Genomic DNA, 13846 nt, shown 5'->3' on the forward strand with positions numbered 1-13846 from the left:
AAAAGAAACAGCTTATATGTTTAATTCTAATAAACACATTCAAGAAATACCATCTGATTATTTAGGGAGGTATCCCTCAGTTATGTACATACATACATACACAGTAAAACCTCTTTAGTGACCACCTCTGAAGAGAGACCACCTGTCACAAGCGACAACTTGCAGAGGCCACAGAGCACTCTGCTCTCTGGTGTGCAAACCTTTGAAGAGAGACCACCTCTTACAAGCAACCACTTTTGTTAACTTCCATGAGTGGTCGCTCTTGGTACTGTAATTTTGAAGGTATTAGAAAACATTCAAAAGTATACATTTCTATTGAATTGCATAGGAGAGGCTGGCACATTATCACCCTAAGGGTATGTTTACACTACGAGAATAGTTCGATTTTACTTAAATCGAATATGTGGAATCAATATTACAAAGTCGAACGTGTGTGTCCACACTAAGGACAGTAATTCGACTTTGTGAGTCCACACTAACGGGGCAAGCGTCGACATTGGAAGCGGTGCACTGTGGGCAGCTATCCCGCAGTCCCCGCTGCCCATTGGAATTCTGGGTCGAGCCCCCAATGCCTTCTGGGGAAAAAAATGTGTCGAGCATGCTTTTGGGTAACTGTCGGCATCCAACCGTCACTCCCGCCCTCCCTCCCTGAAAACGCCGGCGGGAAATCAGTTCGCGCACTTTTCTGGTCAGTGACAGCGCGGACGCCACAGCACTGCGAGCATGGAGCCCGCTGCGACCATCGCTGCAGTTATGGCCGTTGTCAACACCTCGCACCTTATCATCCACCTTTCCCAGAGGCAGATGCTGAGAAATCAGGCGAGGAGGCTACGGCAGCGCGGTGAGGACCTGAAGTCTGAGAGTGGCACAGACCTGTCACAAAGCACGGGACCCCGCGCTGAGGACATCATGGTGGCAATGGGTCATGTTGATGTTGTGGAACGACGATTCTGGGCCCGGGAAACAAGCACGGACTGGTGGGACCGCATAGTGCTGCAGGTCTGGGATGACTCACAGTGGCTGCGAAACTTTCGCATGCGGAAGGGGACTTTCATGGAACTTTGTGAGTTGCTGTCTCCTGCCCTGAAGCGCAATGACACCCAGATGCGAGCAGCCCTGAGTGTCCAGAAGCGAGTGGCCATAGCCCTCTGGAAGCTTGCAACGCCGGACAGCTACCGGTCAGTCGCGAACCACTTTGGCGTGGGCAAATCTACCGTGGGGGTTGTTGTGATGCAAGTAGCCAACGCAATCGTTGAGGTACTGCTGTCAAAGGTAGTGACCCTTGGAAACGTGCAGGTCATCATAGATGGCTTCGCCGCGATGGGATTCCCAAACTGCGGTGGGGCTATAGATGGAACTCACATCCCTATCCTGGGACCGGACCGCCAGGCCAGCCAGTACATTAACCGAAAGGGCTACTTTTCAATGGTGCTGCAAGCACTGGTGGACCATAGGGGACGTTTTACAAACATCAACGTCAGATGGCCGGGCAAGGTTCATGACGCTCGTGTTTTCAGGAACTCTGGTCTGTTTAGGCGGCTGCAGGAAGGTATTTACTTCCCGGACCACAAAATAACTCTGGGGGATGTGGAGATGCCTATAGTCATCCTCGGGGACCCAGCCTACCCGCTAATGCCCTGGCTCATGAAGCCCTATACTGGCGCCCTGGACACTGAAAAAGAACTCTTCAACTACCGGCTGAGCAAGTGCAGAATGGTGGTGGAGTGTGCTTTTGGACGTCTCAAGGGGAGATGGAGAACCTTACTGACTCGCTGTGATCTCAGCGAAACCAATATCCCCATTGTTATTGCAGCTTGCTATGTGCTCCACAATCTGTGAGAGCGCAAGGGGGAGACCTTTATGGCGGGGTGGGAGGTTGAGGCAAATAGCCTGGCTGCTGATTACACCCAGCCAGACAGCCGGGCGATTAGAAGAGCCCAGCGGGACGCGCTGTGCATCCGGGAGGCTTTGAAATCTAGGTTCCTGAGTGAGCAGGGTAACCTGTGACTATTAAGTTTGTTTACAGAGAAGCTGAACCTGCCCCCGTTTCTTTACCCAGTAAATGTTCCCTATCCTCTCCAGTTACATACCCCGTTCCCCCACTTCCAACACACGTTTAAAAATAAAATCACTTGAATTTTGTTAATGAACACCGTTTTCTTTATTACTGTTTTCTTGGTAAAGTGTTGAACCTGGGACGCAGACTGTGGTGGGGAGCGGGTGTAGTGTAGTGATGCAAAGGACGCTTCTAAACTCCAGGAACGACCGGCTCCGCAGTGGTGGACTGGTTGTTTCAACGGAACCTGCCACCCCTCCTGTTCGGGACTCTGTGTGTGGGGGCTATGTGACTTTGTGGCAGGGGGAGGACGGTTACAGATCCCCTGCTGCGTGGCTCTGTGATCCAGGATAAGGACCGCTGCATAAGATCTCTAACCGCCCTCCCCCGCCACAAAGTCACAGAGCAACCCCCCCCCACCCACACACACACACACACACAGAACATGAAAACCACCTCCCAGACTGACCAGGGTAACTAGTGACTGCAATGTGTGTGTGCCCTGCTGCTGAACCTGCCCCCGCCTCTGTACCCTGGTAAAGGTGACTGTCCTGTCCAATTACCAACCCCCTTCCCCCCTTTCAGACAGACTCTCCTCTAAAAGAACATGATGGAAACAGTAATTAACAGAAACGTATTTTTTATTAGCAACTACACATGAAACTGGGGGATGAAACTGGGACGGGGGCTTGGGTGAGGCGGGATGGAAAGGACTTATCAAATTTTGGGGAATGAGAGCCTTCTGGTACTTGAGCAGTCTGCAGGGGTGGAGTGAGAGTTTTCACGGACTCTGCCGCCCCTCCTTCTTGGGTCTTTGGGTGAGGGGGGTATGGGACTTTGTGGCGGGGGAGGGCGGTTAGAGATAGACTGCAGCGGGGCTCTGTCCTCCTGCCTCCGGTCCTGCAGAACATCCACAAGGCGCCGGAGCGTATCCGGTTGCTCCCTCATTAGTCCAAGCAGCGTTTGAGTCGCCTGCTGGTCTTCCTGCCGCCACCTCTCTTCCCGTTCCATGTGTGATCGGTGGATTTGGGACAAGTTCTCCCTCCACTGGGTCTGCTGGGCTGCCTGGGCTCGGGAGCAGCCCATAAGTTCCGAGAACATGTCCTCCCGTGTCCTCTTCTTCCTCCGCCTAATCTGCGCTAGCCTCTGGGAGTGTGATGCCAGGGGAGGTTGGGAGACAGTCGCAGCTGTGGGATGGGAAAAAGGGAGTGAATTCCTCAGAAAGATAAATTTAGTTGTGAACAAAGAACATAGTCTTTCTCTGTGAACTAGACCATGCACAGCACCTATCACATGCGCACTCAGGACAAGGTCGAATTTTCGGCCTTCGCATTCAGTGCCTGGGGTCTTGCAGTGCAGATCAGACAAGCGGGAAAGGACAGCGGAATTTGGGTAACAGGCTGACATGGTAAGCCGTACACTTGTGGCTGCTTAAAACTTTAATAATAGCACTGGCCTCCTTTCACGTTCAAAGCAATGCCAGTCCCTGCTGCCAGCAATCCGGCAAGCATGAACTCTGCCCCTGTCCCACCCCCTCGCGGCTGTCCCAGGGAAAGATCCCTGTATGCTGCTCCTCTCCCGCCTCCACCGCGTGGCTCTAAACCGCCGGTTACAGTTCTGTAAAGGAACAGGCAAGCAGTCCCAATACTAACATTCCCCTACCTAATTCAAAGCAGGTCACCATGAGCGACATCACTCTGATGAGGATTTCAAAGATGGAGAAAGAACGGATGCTTCGGGAAAGCCTGCAAAGACCAGGGCCGTATGCCGCCATGCTCTGCAAGGCAATGATACCCGAGTACTTGATTTGTCTCCTGGCGCGGAAACGTTTCCTACTACGGAGGACCCAATAAGGCCGCTCTCCCCAGGAACCTGATGCAAAGGCTTTCCAATTACCTCCAGGAGAGCTTCGTGGAGATGTCCCTGGAGGATTTCAGCTATATCCCCGGACATATAGACCGGATTTTACTGTAGCTGCACTGGCAGGCAGGGACTAAACAGTAGAGCGGATAGGGCACAACAATCATGCTAAACCGGACATTGTTAGATTTTTTTTCAGTAGTTGCACTGCCAAGGACTGAAACGTGAAGCGCCTAGGGCAAACTAATCATGAAAAACCCATTGTTAATATTGTTAATATTCCTGTTCTGTTAAAAATAAATGTTTACATGTTTAAAACACTTACTGACTGATCCTTCCCCTGATTCTGTGTCGGGGTTAACGCCTGGGGACGGTTGGTAGGGGATCTCTGTAAGGGTGATGAAGAGATCCTGGCTGTCGGGGAAATCAGCGTTGTAAGCGCTGTCGACTGCCTCGTCCTCCTCATCTCCTTCTTCATCTTCCCCGTCCGCTAACATGTCCGAGGAACCGGCCGTCGACAATATCCCATCCTCAGAGTCCACGGTCAGTGGTGGGGTAGTGGTGGCGGCCGCACCTAGGATGGAATGCAGTGCCTTGTAGAAACGGGATGTCTGGGGCTGGGATCCGGAGCGTCCGTTTGCCTCTTTGGTCTTCTGGTAGCCTTGTCTCAGCTCCTTGATTTTCACGCGGCACTGCGTTGCATCCTGGCTGTATCCTCTCTCTGCCATGGCTTTAGAGATCTTCTCGTAGATCTTTGCATTCTGTCTTTTCGATCGCAGCTCGGAAAGCACGGACTCATTGCCCCACACAGCGATCAGATCCAAGACTTCCCGATCAGTCCATGCTGGGGCCCTCTTTCTATTCTGAGATTGCATGGCCATCTCTGCTGGAGAGCTCTGCATCGTTGCCAGTGCTGCTGAGCTCGCCACGATGTCCAAACAGGAAATGAGATTCAAACTGCCCAGACAGGAAAAGGAATGCAAATTTTCCCGGGGCTTTTCCTGTGTGGCTGGTCAGAGTATCCGAGCTCGGACTGCTGTCCAGAGCGTCAACAGAGTGGTGCACTGTGGGATAGCTCCCGGAGCTATTAGCGTCGATTTCCATCCACACCTAGCCTAATTCGACATGGCCATGTCGAATTTAGCGCTACTCCCCTCGTTGGGGAGGAGTACAGAAGTCGAATTTAAGAGACCTCTATGTCGAACTAAATAGCTTCGTGGTGTGGACGGGTGCAGAGTTAATTCGATGTAACGGTGCTAAATTCGACATAAACTCCTAGTGTAGACCAGGCCTAAGTATCATAATTCTTACTAGATTTAATCCAGCGCCGTTTTTATTGTACCTCTTCACTGCAGATTAATGTACTGTGTATACTTTAGATATAATAAATCGAAATAATTAAATCCCTACAGAGGTTCTCGTTCAGATCCCTGCATTACATAGCATTTATTCATGTACTTATCTCTGTCTTGCTTTTATTTTTTTAAAGAAAAAAGGCATTGAGAAGCAAATTATGGGTCAATGGCAGTAATAATTATCACGGTACAATATAGACCATAGGAAAGATAGCATAGTTGTGGTGAACTAGTATCTGCTTTTTATCAGTAGATAACTGTATTGTATCCTGAAAAATCTTGGCCATTTTAGTGCTGTTTAAATAAAAATTACATGACATTTGACATAATTAAAATGTTGTCCTATTTATGGTAAAACACTTAAACGCCTGTATATAAAACAGATGTCATCTTGTTTAACAGTCGATTCTGTAACGAAGATGCATAATGCTTCGAAAGTAGTGATTCAGCGTCCATCTTGATCAGGGTCCATATGTATCTGAGTTTGTGGTGATGGGAGAACTCATTTTCCAAAAAGCATATGGTCATATTGATGACCGCATGGTACTCCCTCTATTCCTGTGTTCCTGCTGCCAGGGATTCCCTAATAGCTTATTTGGAATCCAGGATGCAAGATTAATTAAGGTTATGCAGAACATCTTGAGAATAAGTGTAGCATGCAGATGTTATCAGTAAAACCCCGGTTTGTAGCACACTCAAAGTCACTGTAATTATTATCTCTGCAAGAGGCTGGGTATCACAAGGGGATGTCAAATCCTCTACTTAGCAGTGTTTAAAAAGCAGACAAATACAATACAGCAGATCAGATACAGAGAATTGAGAACTAGACTGAGAGAATGAAAATCTTATGGGGAGCAACAGATCTGATGCGTTGCTGATACATTTTTATTCACTAGGATAAACACACACGTGTTTACCCAATAATGCGTTCTTTCTCAGGCAGGTCCACAGATTCTAGCAATGTCTCTTCAGTTGACCCTGCAGCTTTTGGGGAGAGAGTGAAATTTATTGGGGTTTCCAGATGTAGATTCCCCCCTCTCCCTCCCTCTTTCGGGATTAGTCCAGGCAAGCAGGGTTGTCTGGCTGCTGTGATGGATATGGACATATTCTGTGATAATTTATGAATACTGTATGTTGGCCTGGTTATTGGCATGTTTTCTGTATGGCTGTTGGTTTAACTCAACAGGAGACTGTCTGGAAAAATAGGAAGGAAGGAAAAGAATGGCTCAAGATAGCTACCTCAGCAAACAGTTAAGAGTTGTTAAGGGACAATGCCAGAACTGGTAGCTTTCATGATTTTACCTCCATCTCCAGTCAACCTACAAAATGTGTTTTGACCAGAAGGGTCAAAGCCTGGGAACAAATGCACTTCCCTGCAGTATTAAAAGGGACGCTCTCTAAAGAGAGGCAGTGCAGTGGTTGTTCTGGAAAACCAGACTGACACAGGACTTCTCTGGGTATGGATGAAGAAGTTAGGCCTGCATTGGTTACCATCAGGAGATGGTAAGAGAGACGTGTGTAGACTTTTAAAAAATTCCTCTTTTTTCCCCCTTTAATTCTTTGCACCTACTGCTAAATAAACAACACTTTGTTTTAAGAAGGCTGTTTGGTCAGCCTATACCTCTGGTCACAGGCACAGTCTAAGAGTGGAATACTTGTGAAATTCTACCCCATGAGGCCTAATACCTGAGGAGGTGAGCTCAGAGACCTCAAAGGGACAGAGGTGCAGCTAGGCCCTTGTAATGATGACCACTCCCTCCATAGAAGACCTTGGAAGAAAGTCAGACTTTCTCTCCCAGGCGCTTGATCCCAGGCTAAATGCCTTTTTATTGAACACTTGTTTCTGAGACTACCATGTGTTTCACCACATGCTTGGGAGCCATCTGGAGAGCAGTGGATGGGATTTATTCCTTCCTGGTTTCCAGTTTTTGTGCCTTCAGTCTTATGGCTTCAGCCAGGAATTATGGCCTGATTCCAGTCTTTTTCACCAAATACTCTTGGGAAGCACTCCTTGTCTCCCTGGGCAAAAGGACAAGGACCAGTGAAAAATTTCACAAGCCCTCAGTTAGTAAAACAAAATTCAGATAATGGGGGGCGTGGAGGTCCAAACAGTTCCACCTAGGAGTCCTCTAAGCCCAAAGGAAGATCCCTGTAGAACAGGGGTGGGCAAACTTTTTGGCCTGAGGGCCACATTGGGGTTCCAAAACGGTATGGAGGGCCGGGTAGGGAAAGCTGTGCTTCCCCAAACAGCCTGGCCTCCTCCCCCTCCCTCTTCCCGTCCCCTGATTGCCCCCCTCAGAATCCCCAACCCCCCCTGCTCCTTGTCCCCTGACCGTCCCCTCCCGGGACCCCATCCCCACCCTCCCGCTCCCTTACCATGCTGCTCAGAGCAGCAGGACTGGCAGCCGCACTGCCCAGCCGGAGCCAGCCACACCGCCGCGCTGTCCAGCAGGAGTTCGCAGCCCCGCTGCCCAGAGTGTTTGCTTTATGGAATTGAGTGAGACCCATTATTCACTAACAACTACATTAAGACTTTTTCTAGACTCGTTGGATTCAGAAAAGAAATACTTAAGACATTTAGCATTAGATTTTAAAAGGTTAGAACTACCTCAGTGGATAGCTGACATTTTAAAATGTTATGGCTATGCTTTATTATTTGCATGGGACTTTGTAGAAATCTGTGTCTTTCAACCAGCCATCATTTTTGCCTCTCTTAAGTGGCAAGGCAGACAAAAAAAACCCCAAAACATGCATATCATGATTATAATGAAGGTGGCTTATGAATAGCGGTTTCAAAACATGGTTTTATACATTCTAATAAACACTTTTTATAAAGGCCACTCTGGCCTTTTGAAAACAGTGTAGTGATGAGTTATATTGAAGTTGCACTTATTTTTTTAATTCCCTGAAACAGTAGTTTTAAATCATTCTTATTTTAAATTAGCATCTCAATGAAGTTCTTTGTATTCTGAAACTGCCAGGCTAAAATCTCAACTGTCCCAATTACTATATTTTAAATTAGCTGATAATATAATTATTAGATTTGTTATACTTGAACTCTGGTTTCTAATCTTGTAGATCTTTTCATTGTTTTGAAAGAGTTTATTAAACATTGGAGAAGTGTAAATAATCGTTTATATGTAGTTGGTGATGGTGTAGATGGTGAATAATCATAGAGTCTAGCTATAATGGAAAGCCTCTGATTAATGACATCTTTCAGAGATTGTTGTTGGGGGTTAGGAAGAGATCTGTAACTGTTACTTTGACAAGTACATTTTGAAAGGCTATTTTGTTAGCCTTGGATGGTAAATGAATGTTTACTGTTTTATTTATGGATTTAGCTAAAGCTTTTGATGCAGTTGATCATCTACTTGCTAATCCAAAATCCTTGGGATTCGGCACAAATCCTAGAGCTTTGGATCGATTCTCAAATGATTTGTCTGAAAGCAGCAAGTGTGTAAAAATAAATATGGCTTTGGATCTGTTCTTGAAGATATTCAGCTGTCCAGTTTGGAATCGACCTGCCTGAGTCCTCCACTGACATTCATTTTGTATCATCAATTAGGCCCCAATTCAGCAAAGTGTTTAAGTTTGTACTTAACTTAAAGCACAAGCATATGTGCATGGAGTACTTAAGCACATGCATAAAATCTGCACTATTTATTTATTTATTTATTTTAGGTAATTGCTTCTCTTGTCATGTCACTACTCAGCTTCTTGTTAGCTTCCCTTTTATTGTACAGACCTTTATTGGAATAGATGTCTCTAAATTCTACTCTAAAAATACTTGTAAGATCTGCATAGGTATATCTAGGATGAATTTGGCCTAGACTGTTTCTTCATTGTTACACCCCTTTTATCCTTATTCCACCAAATAGACTCGTGGCGTTCAATGGACCTAATTTCACATATAAGGCCTGCTCAGATGCAGGCATGCAAAATATGACCATTAGTCAAATTGTGCTCCTTCTGTAATAGGGCGTGCCTGCAATAGAATGAAAATACACTGCTTGGAGTATTTGTTGAAATAAAATTTCAAACAAATTAACTACAATATTTTTCATTGGATTTAAAACTTTAGATTCGCCAAAACAAAAACATTAAAAAAAAAATCAATGAAGTCTTGTTGTTTTGTTTGCAAAATTCTCATTTCTCTTATTGAGATCAATATGTAGAAGTGGACCTTCTCTTGAATAACATATCCTGGAAAGATGGTTACCTTACAATCTGCAGTTCCTTAATTTGTAAATTTGGAACTGTATTTATTTTATGCAATATATTACATTACAAAATGACATTTAGTAATTTGAGCAATCTGATTGGCTGGTGATGAATCCTAACCATCTGGTTATGGTACAGAAATCTCATAAGCCTTTGCTCTGGTAGCATTCTCTGTTGGCTGTTCTAGGATTATCACTCTGTTCTTCAAGCCAGAAAACATAGTTGCACTATGAGCTTGTAAATTGGTGGAAATTCCTCATTTCTATATGGGGACTGGTGATGTGAGTCCTTGTATTTAGGAAGGATCTTTTCAATAGGTTTTGGGGCCCCATCATGAACTCTGGTGATGATGTAGAAAACCTCTCTGAATCTGGATCATTTAGCAGAAGCAGAGGCAACAGCAAACACCTTCCTATGTATTCTCATCCTCAGTGAAATTATGCATTTCTTCCATTCTTAGACAAGGTCCTGTCCTACAGTACTCTGTAGATTAAACATGTTTAACCCAACAGGTCCGACTGGGTTTGGGTAGCTGCAGTTCATCCGTTCGAGAGTCTGTGACCAATGGATCTAGTGACCCAAAATGGCCTTCTAAAAGAAAAAAGTATTGTTTATTTTAACCATAGGAACAAAGTATAAGATAAGAGAGAAGGGGTTTTAAAACAACAAATGATCTCCACAAGTCTATTCTTACTACTTATTATTTCTCTTCGCATAGCACCTAGGAGCTCCAGTCATGGATCAGGGCCCTGTTGTGCTAGATGCTATACAAACACAAAACAAAAAGTCAGTCCCTGCCCCAAAATGCTTATCTTATCTAAGGCTTATCTACCCATTGTGTCGGAAGCCTAAGGAGACCTAACTGCTTCAGATCTTCCAGCAGGGTCTGTTTGTGTCTGACCTCAAACAGCTGCTCCCCTTCTTGACAGTTTGTAGTTCTTTTGTTCCATATTGGCAAAACAAGCTGTGTAAGTTGACTGTAGCCAAGGAGGTGAGATCATCCTATTTAATAGCCCAGGCATTGTCTCTTAGACACCTTGAAGCATTTAACCTGCTTGTTTTCCCCACACCCTGCTATTAAACCAAACCAGCATTTTCATACAGTAAACATCCTGATAACCAAGTCAACACATAATATTCCTAAATTATCACAGACAACTCTAAATCCATCACATAGGATAAATAATGTTCTGAGTTGCTGAGATTCTATTGGAAAGGCACAGCACACTGTGATATGAGACTTCTTTCATACAAGGTACAGGAGAATCTGGCTCCCAATAGAGCTATCATTTATTTTGGGTTTGGAACTGCAGCATCTGTTGCTTCAGAGTTTCCTATCTCAGTATGTTGTGTCCCAATAGCATTATCTTTTTTTCCTCTTGGTAGGTTACAGTTTTGATCTATGACATCACTTCTCCTATAAAGCTGGCTTTGAAAGATGGTAGAAGAAAACCTAGAGAAAAGGACTAAAAAGTACTTTAAAGAAAATATCCCCTAAGCATTCCATCTACATAATTTTGCACTGATGCTAGTGTTGAACAATCACAGTATTCTTATTGGACAAATGCATTTTGAATGCTAAAATTTGGAATGTGGGAAAAAGAGAAATATGCAAACTTGGCAACCAATAAACCACAGAATATGGTTACTTTTGCCTGTCATCAGCATGGTAATTTAAACTATGACAAAATATTGGTGCTTAGTTAAATATTATGCTTAGTCATTATTGGTTATAACCTCTCATTTTTTTTCTTTTTTCATAGGATCTGTGTTTATGCTGAAAGTTCAAGTAAATGACATCATCAGTCATCAGTACCTACCCCAAGCAATTGTAGAAGTGTTTGTTAACTACACAAAGACGAATTCCACACTCACTGGAAACAATGGAGTAGTATTAATAAAAGTTCCCTACAAGTTAGGTCTAAGTTTAACTATTGCATCTTACAAAGAGGGCTACATGTTAACACCATTGCCTTGGAAGACTGGGAGAATGCCAAGTAAGTAAACCCTTTAAAATCCTATTATTACACTGTGTGCAATTGAAGCTTATTTCTTCCTTGGGTAATCCATCTAATTGTAATGAACTGTACATGACTGAATGAAGTCAAAGTAGGTCATGATTGAATGCCAGTTATTAAAGGTAAATGACCCTTTAGACTTGACAAAATTATAACATGGATTTTTAAAACTGAAATAATATTTTTAACTGTTGTTGAAAATATCTGTCCACTCTGAGAGATTATACTGCAGTGGGGGCATGATTTGAAGAAAGTGAATTCATGTGCATATGCATATATGTATGTATGTCATGTAATATATATATACACACAGGTGTGTATGTCTCATGTTCACAGCAGAGTGAGTGAAAGGCCAGCTAGGAATATCGAAAGTGTTAGGATTATGGGGTACCAAGAGGCTGAAATGTGATTGTGGCTCAGAGCTACTTCTCTGAACTCTTCCATCTGTCAATTTAGTTATGTTTTCAGCAGTGTTTCATCATGAATGGCCTGCTTTTAACTATCACATTTTGTTTTTAATAATTCTATTAGGGTGTGTTTTAAAGTGTCTAGTTTTGTTTGTTTTGTTTTGTTTTGTCTTTTTTAAGAGGATGGGCTGTCCAGGAACTCAAGCTATCCGTTAATCCACAGAACATGTGCACCATGAACACTGGTAGTCCACATTGCTTAGCCAGTATGATTCATCCCTGGACTAGCGGGATTGCTTAGTCCTTCGGTCTTCCCATTCCTTTTTTCTTTTCCCCATTTGTTTACCTGTCTTCGGAACCGTATGTTTGATCACAACTTTCTTTGAAACTTTTACACATGTAATCAGATATTCTTAATGTCTGTCTTTCCACAGTATACTCATCTGTAACACTTTCACTGTTCCCACAAAGCCAAGCTAATATGTGGTTGTTTGAAGATACAGTTTTAATTACTGGAAAACTGTCTGGTAAGTACAGCACTACACGTGATAGGATGTAAACGCTTTTTGTACGTAAAACTATGTGCCTTAACTAATGAATACAACTGTTTTTTGCCAACAAATTCTGTGGGGAGGAGTCAGTGACCTCCCAAATGTTGTTGTTTTCTGTGCACTTAAGGGCTTATTCATGAATGTTTTTCCAGCTTGTGCATAAATAGCCAACTCTTAGTTAGCAAAGCAATGGCTTCTGGCACCAGTTTCCACTAAAAATAAATAGATATATTACTTATGGCCAAATTCCAAGCTGGTGTAAATTGACACAGCTCCACTGAATTGGGGCTATGTTATTTACATCAGCTGAAGAGCTGGCCCTCAGATTCTGTATTTATTGTAGCAAGCAAAGCTCCTTCCAAATCTTCCAGCCTTCCATGGATGTGAGTGTTGTTTACAGCCATGTAGGCATTAGGTTATTATCCCTATATTTATTATGTATTTCTGACCTTCTCATCTCAAATCATAAGAGAGTCTGAATAGAAAGCTGCTGATTTTGCACTCTGTACATGTAGGGGTAGGAGGTGGAGGGGAAGAGATTAATGGATTGAAGACACATCCTTTGGAGAACCAGCGCTATTAAAAACACCAGAAATCTCAGAGGAGCTCATTGCACTGGCGTGCATGTGCATTATTCCACTGCGTTGAAAGGCTCTGGTAGTCTTCGATATGGTTTCCCAAGATAGTTATTTGAAATGTATCTGCCTCAGGAAGATTGAAGCTGGAGAACGTTTGCTGTAGGGGAGAGTGTTTAGAGAAGCCAAGGATTAGGGATGGGAGTAAGAAGAAATTATTCTGTTTTCAGATGATGTTGTATATATGCTAGCGGCAAGTACTGGCCTAAATCTAGACAATTGCAAACACTGGAGAGTAGGGGTTTGAAACAGTGTTTTGTACAAAGGATTTCTGGACAGTTTGGCTATAGAAAGCGTTAATTCAGATTGAAACATTGCTAATTTAAAATGTTACTCTTTTTTTTTCAGATGCCAAATCTCAACCAAGTGTTCAGTTTCCCAAAACTTTAATAAAACTTCCTATAAGCCACCATATTACAAACGTGACCGCCTATTTGACAGTGCCACAGCAGTTTTTGAAAGTGGACAATTTTCTTTATACAACAGGGATTCTTCTAAATAAATCAGGTATATTAAATTTGTTAGAATCTGCACTTTTAAAACATAATACAAGTAAGTATGTGCTTATGTAAATATACATTCAGTAGTCATGAGGGCCCTACGCTGCTCCCATTTCACTCAATAGAAAAATTCCTTTTGACTTTCACAAGAGCTGGATTGAACCAATACATGTTATATTGTAGATGAGTAATTCACATCACTTTAGATCTCATTCACATCTACTAGCAAGAACATAATAAACA

At 43.6% G+C, this 13846-nt stretch overlaps 1 protein-coding gene across 1 annotated transcript in view; it reads left to right on the plus strand.

Annotated features, from left to right (window-relative positions):
- The window catches only part of FAM171B (family with sequence similarity 171 member B), a 58980-nt gene that overhangs the window by 34319 nt on the left and 10815 nt on the right, over positions 1–13846 (plus strand). The window contains exons 2-4 of the mRNA XM_065413760.1: positions 11256–11489; positions 12352–12444; positions 13452–13610. Of these exons, the coding sequence (XP_065269832.1) occupies positions 11256–11489; positions 12352–12444; positions 13452–13610 (486 nt within the window). The remainder of the gene's footprint in view (positions 1–11255; positions 11490–12351; positions 12445–13451; positions 13611–13846) is intronic.

Source organism: Emys orbicularis, chromosome 11 (assembly GCF_028017835.1).
Source record: "Emys orbicularis isolate rEmyOrb1 chromosome 11, rEmyOrb1.hap1, whole genome shotgun sequence".
NCBI lineage: Eukaryota > Metazoa > Chordata > Testudines > Emydidae > Emys > Emys orbicularis.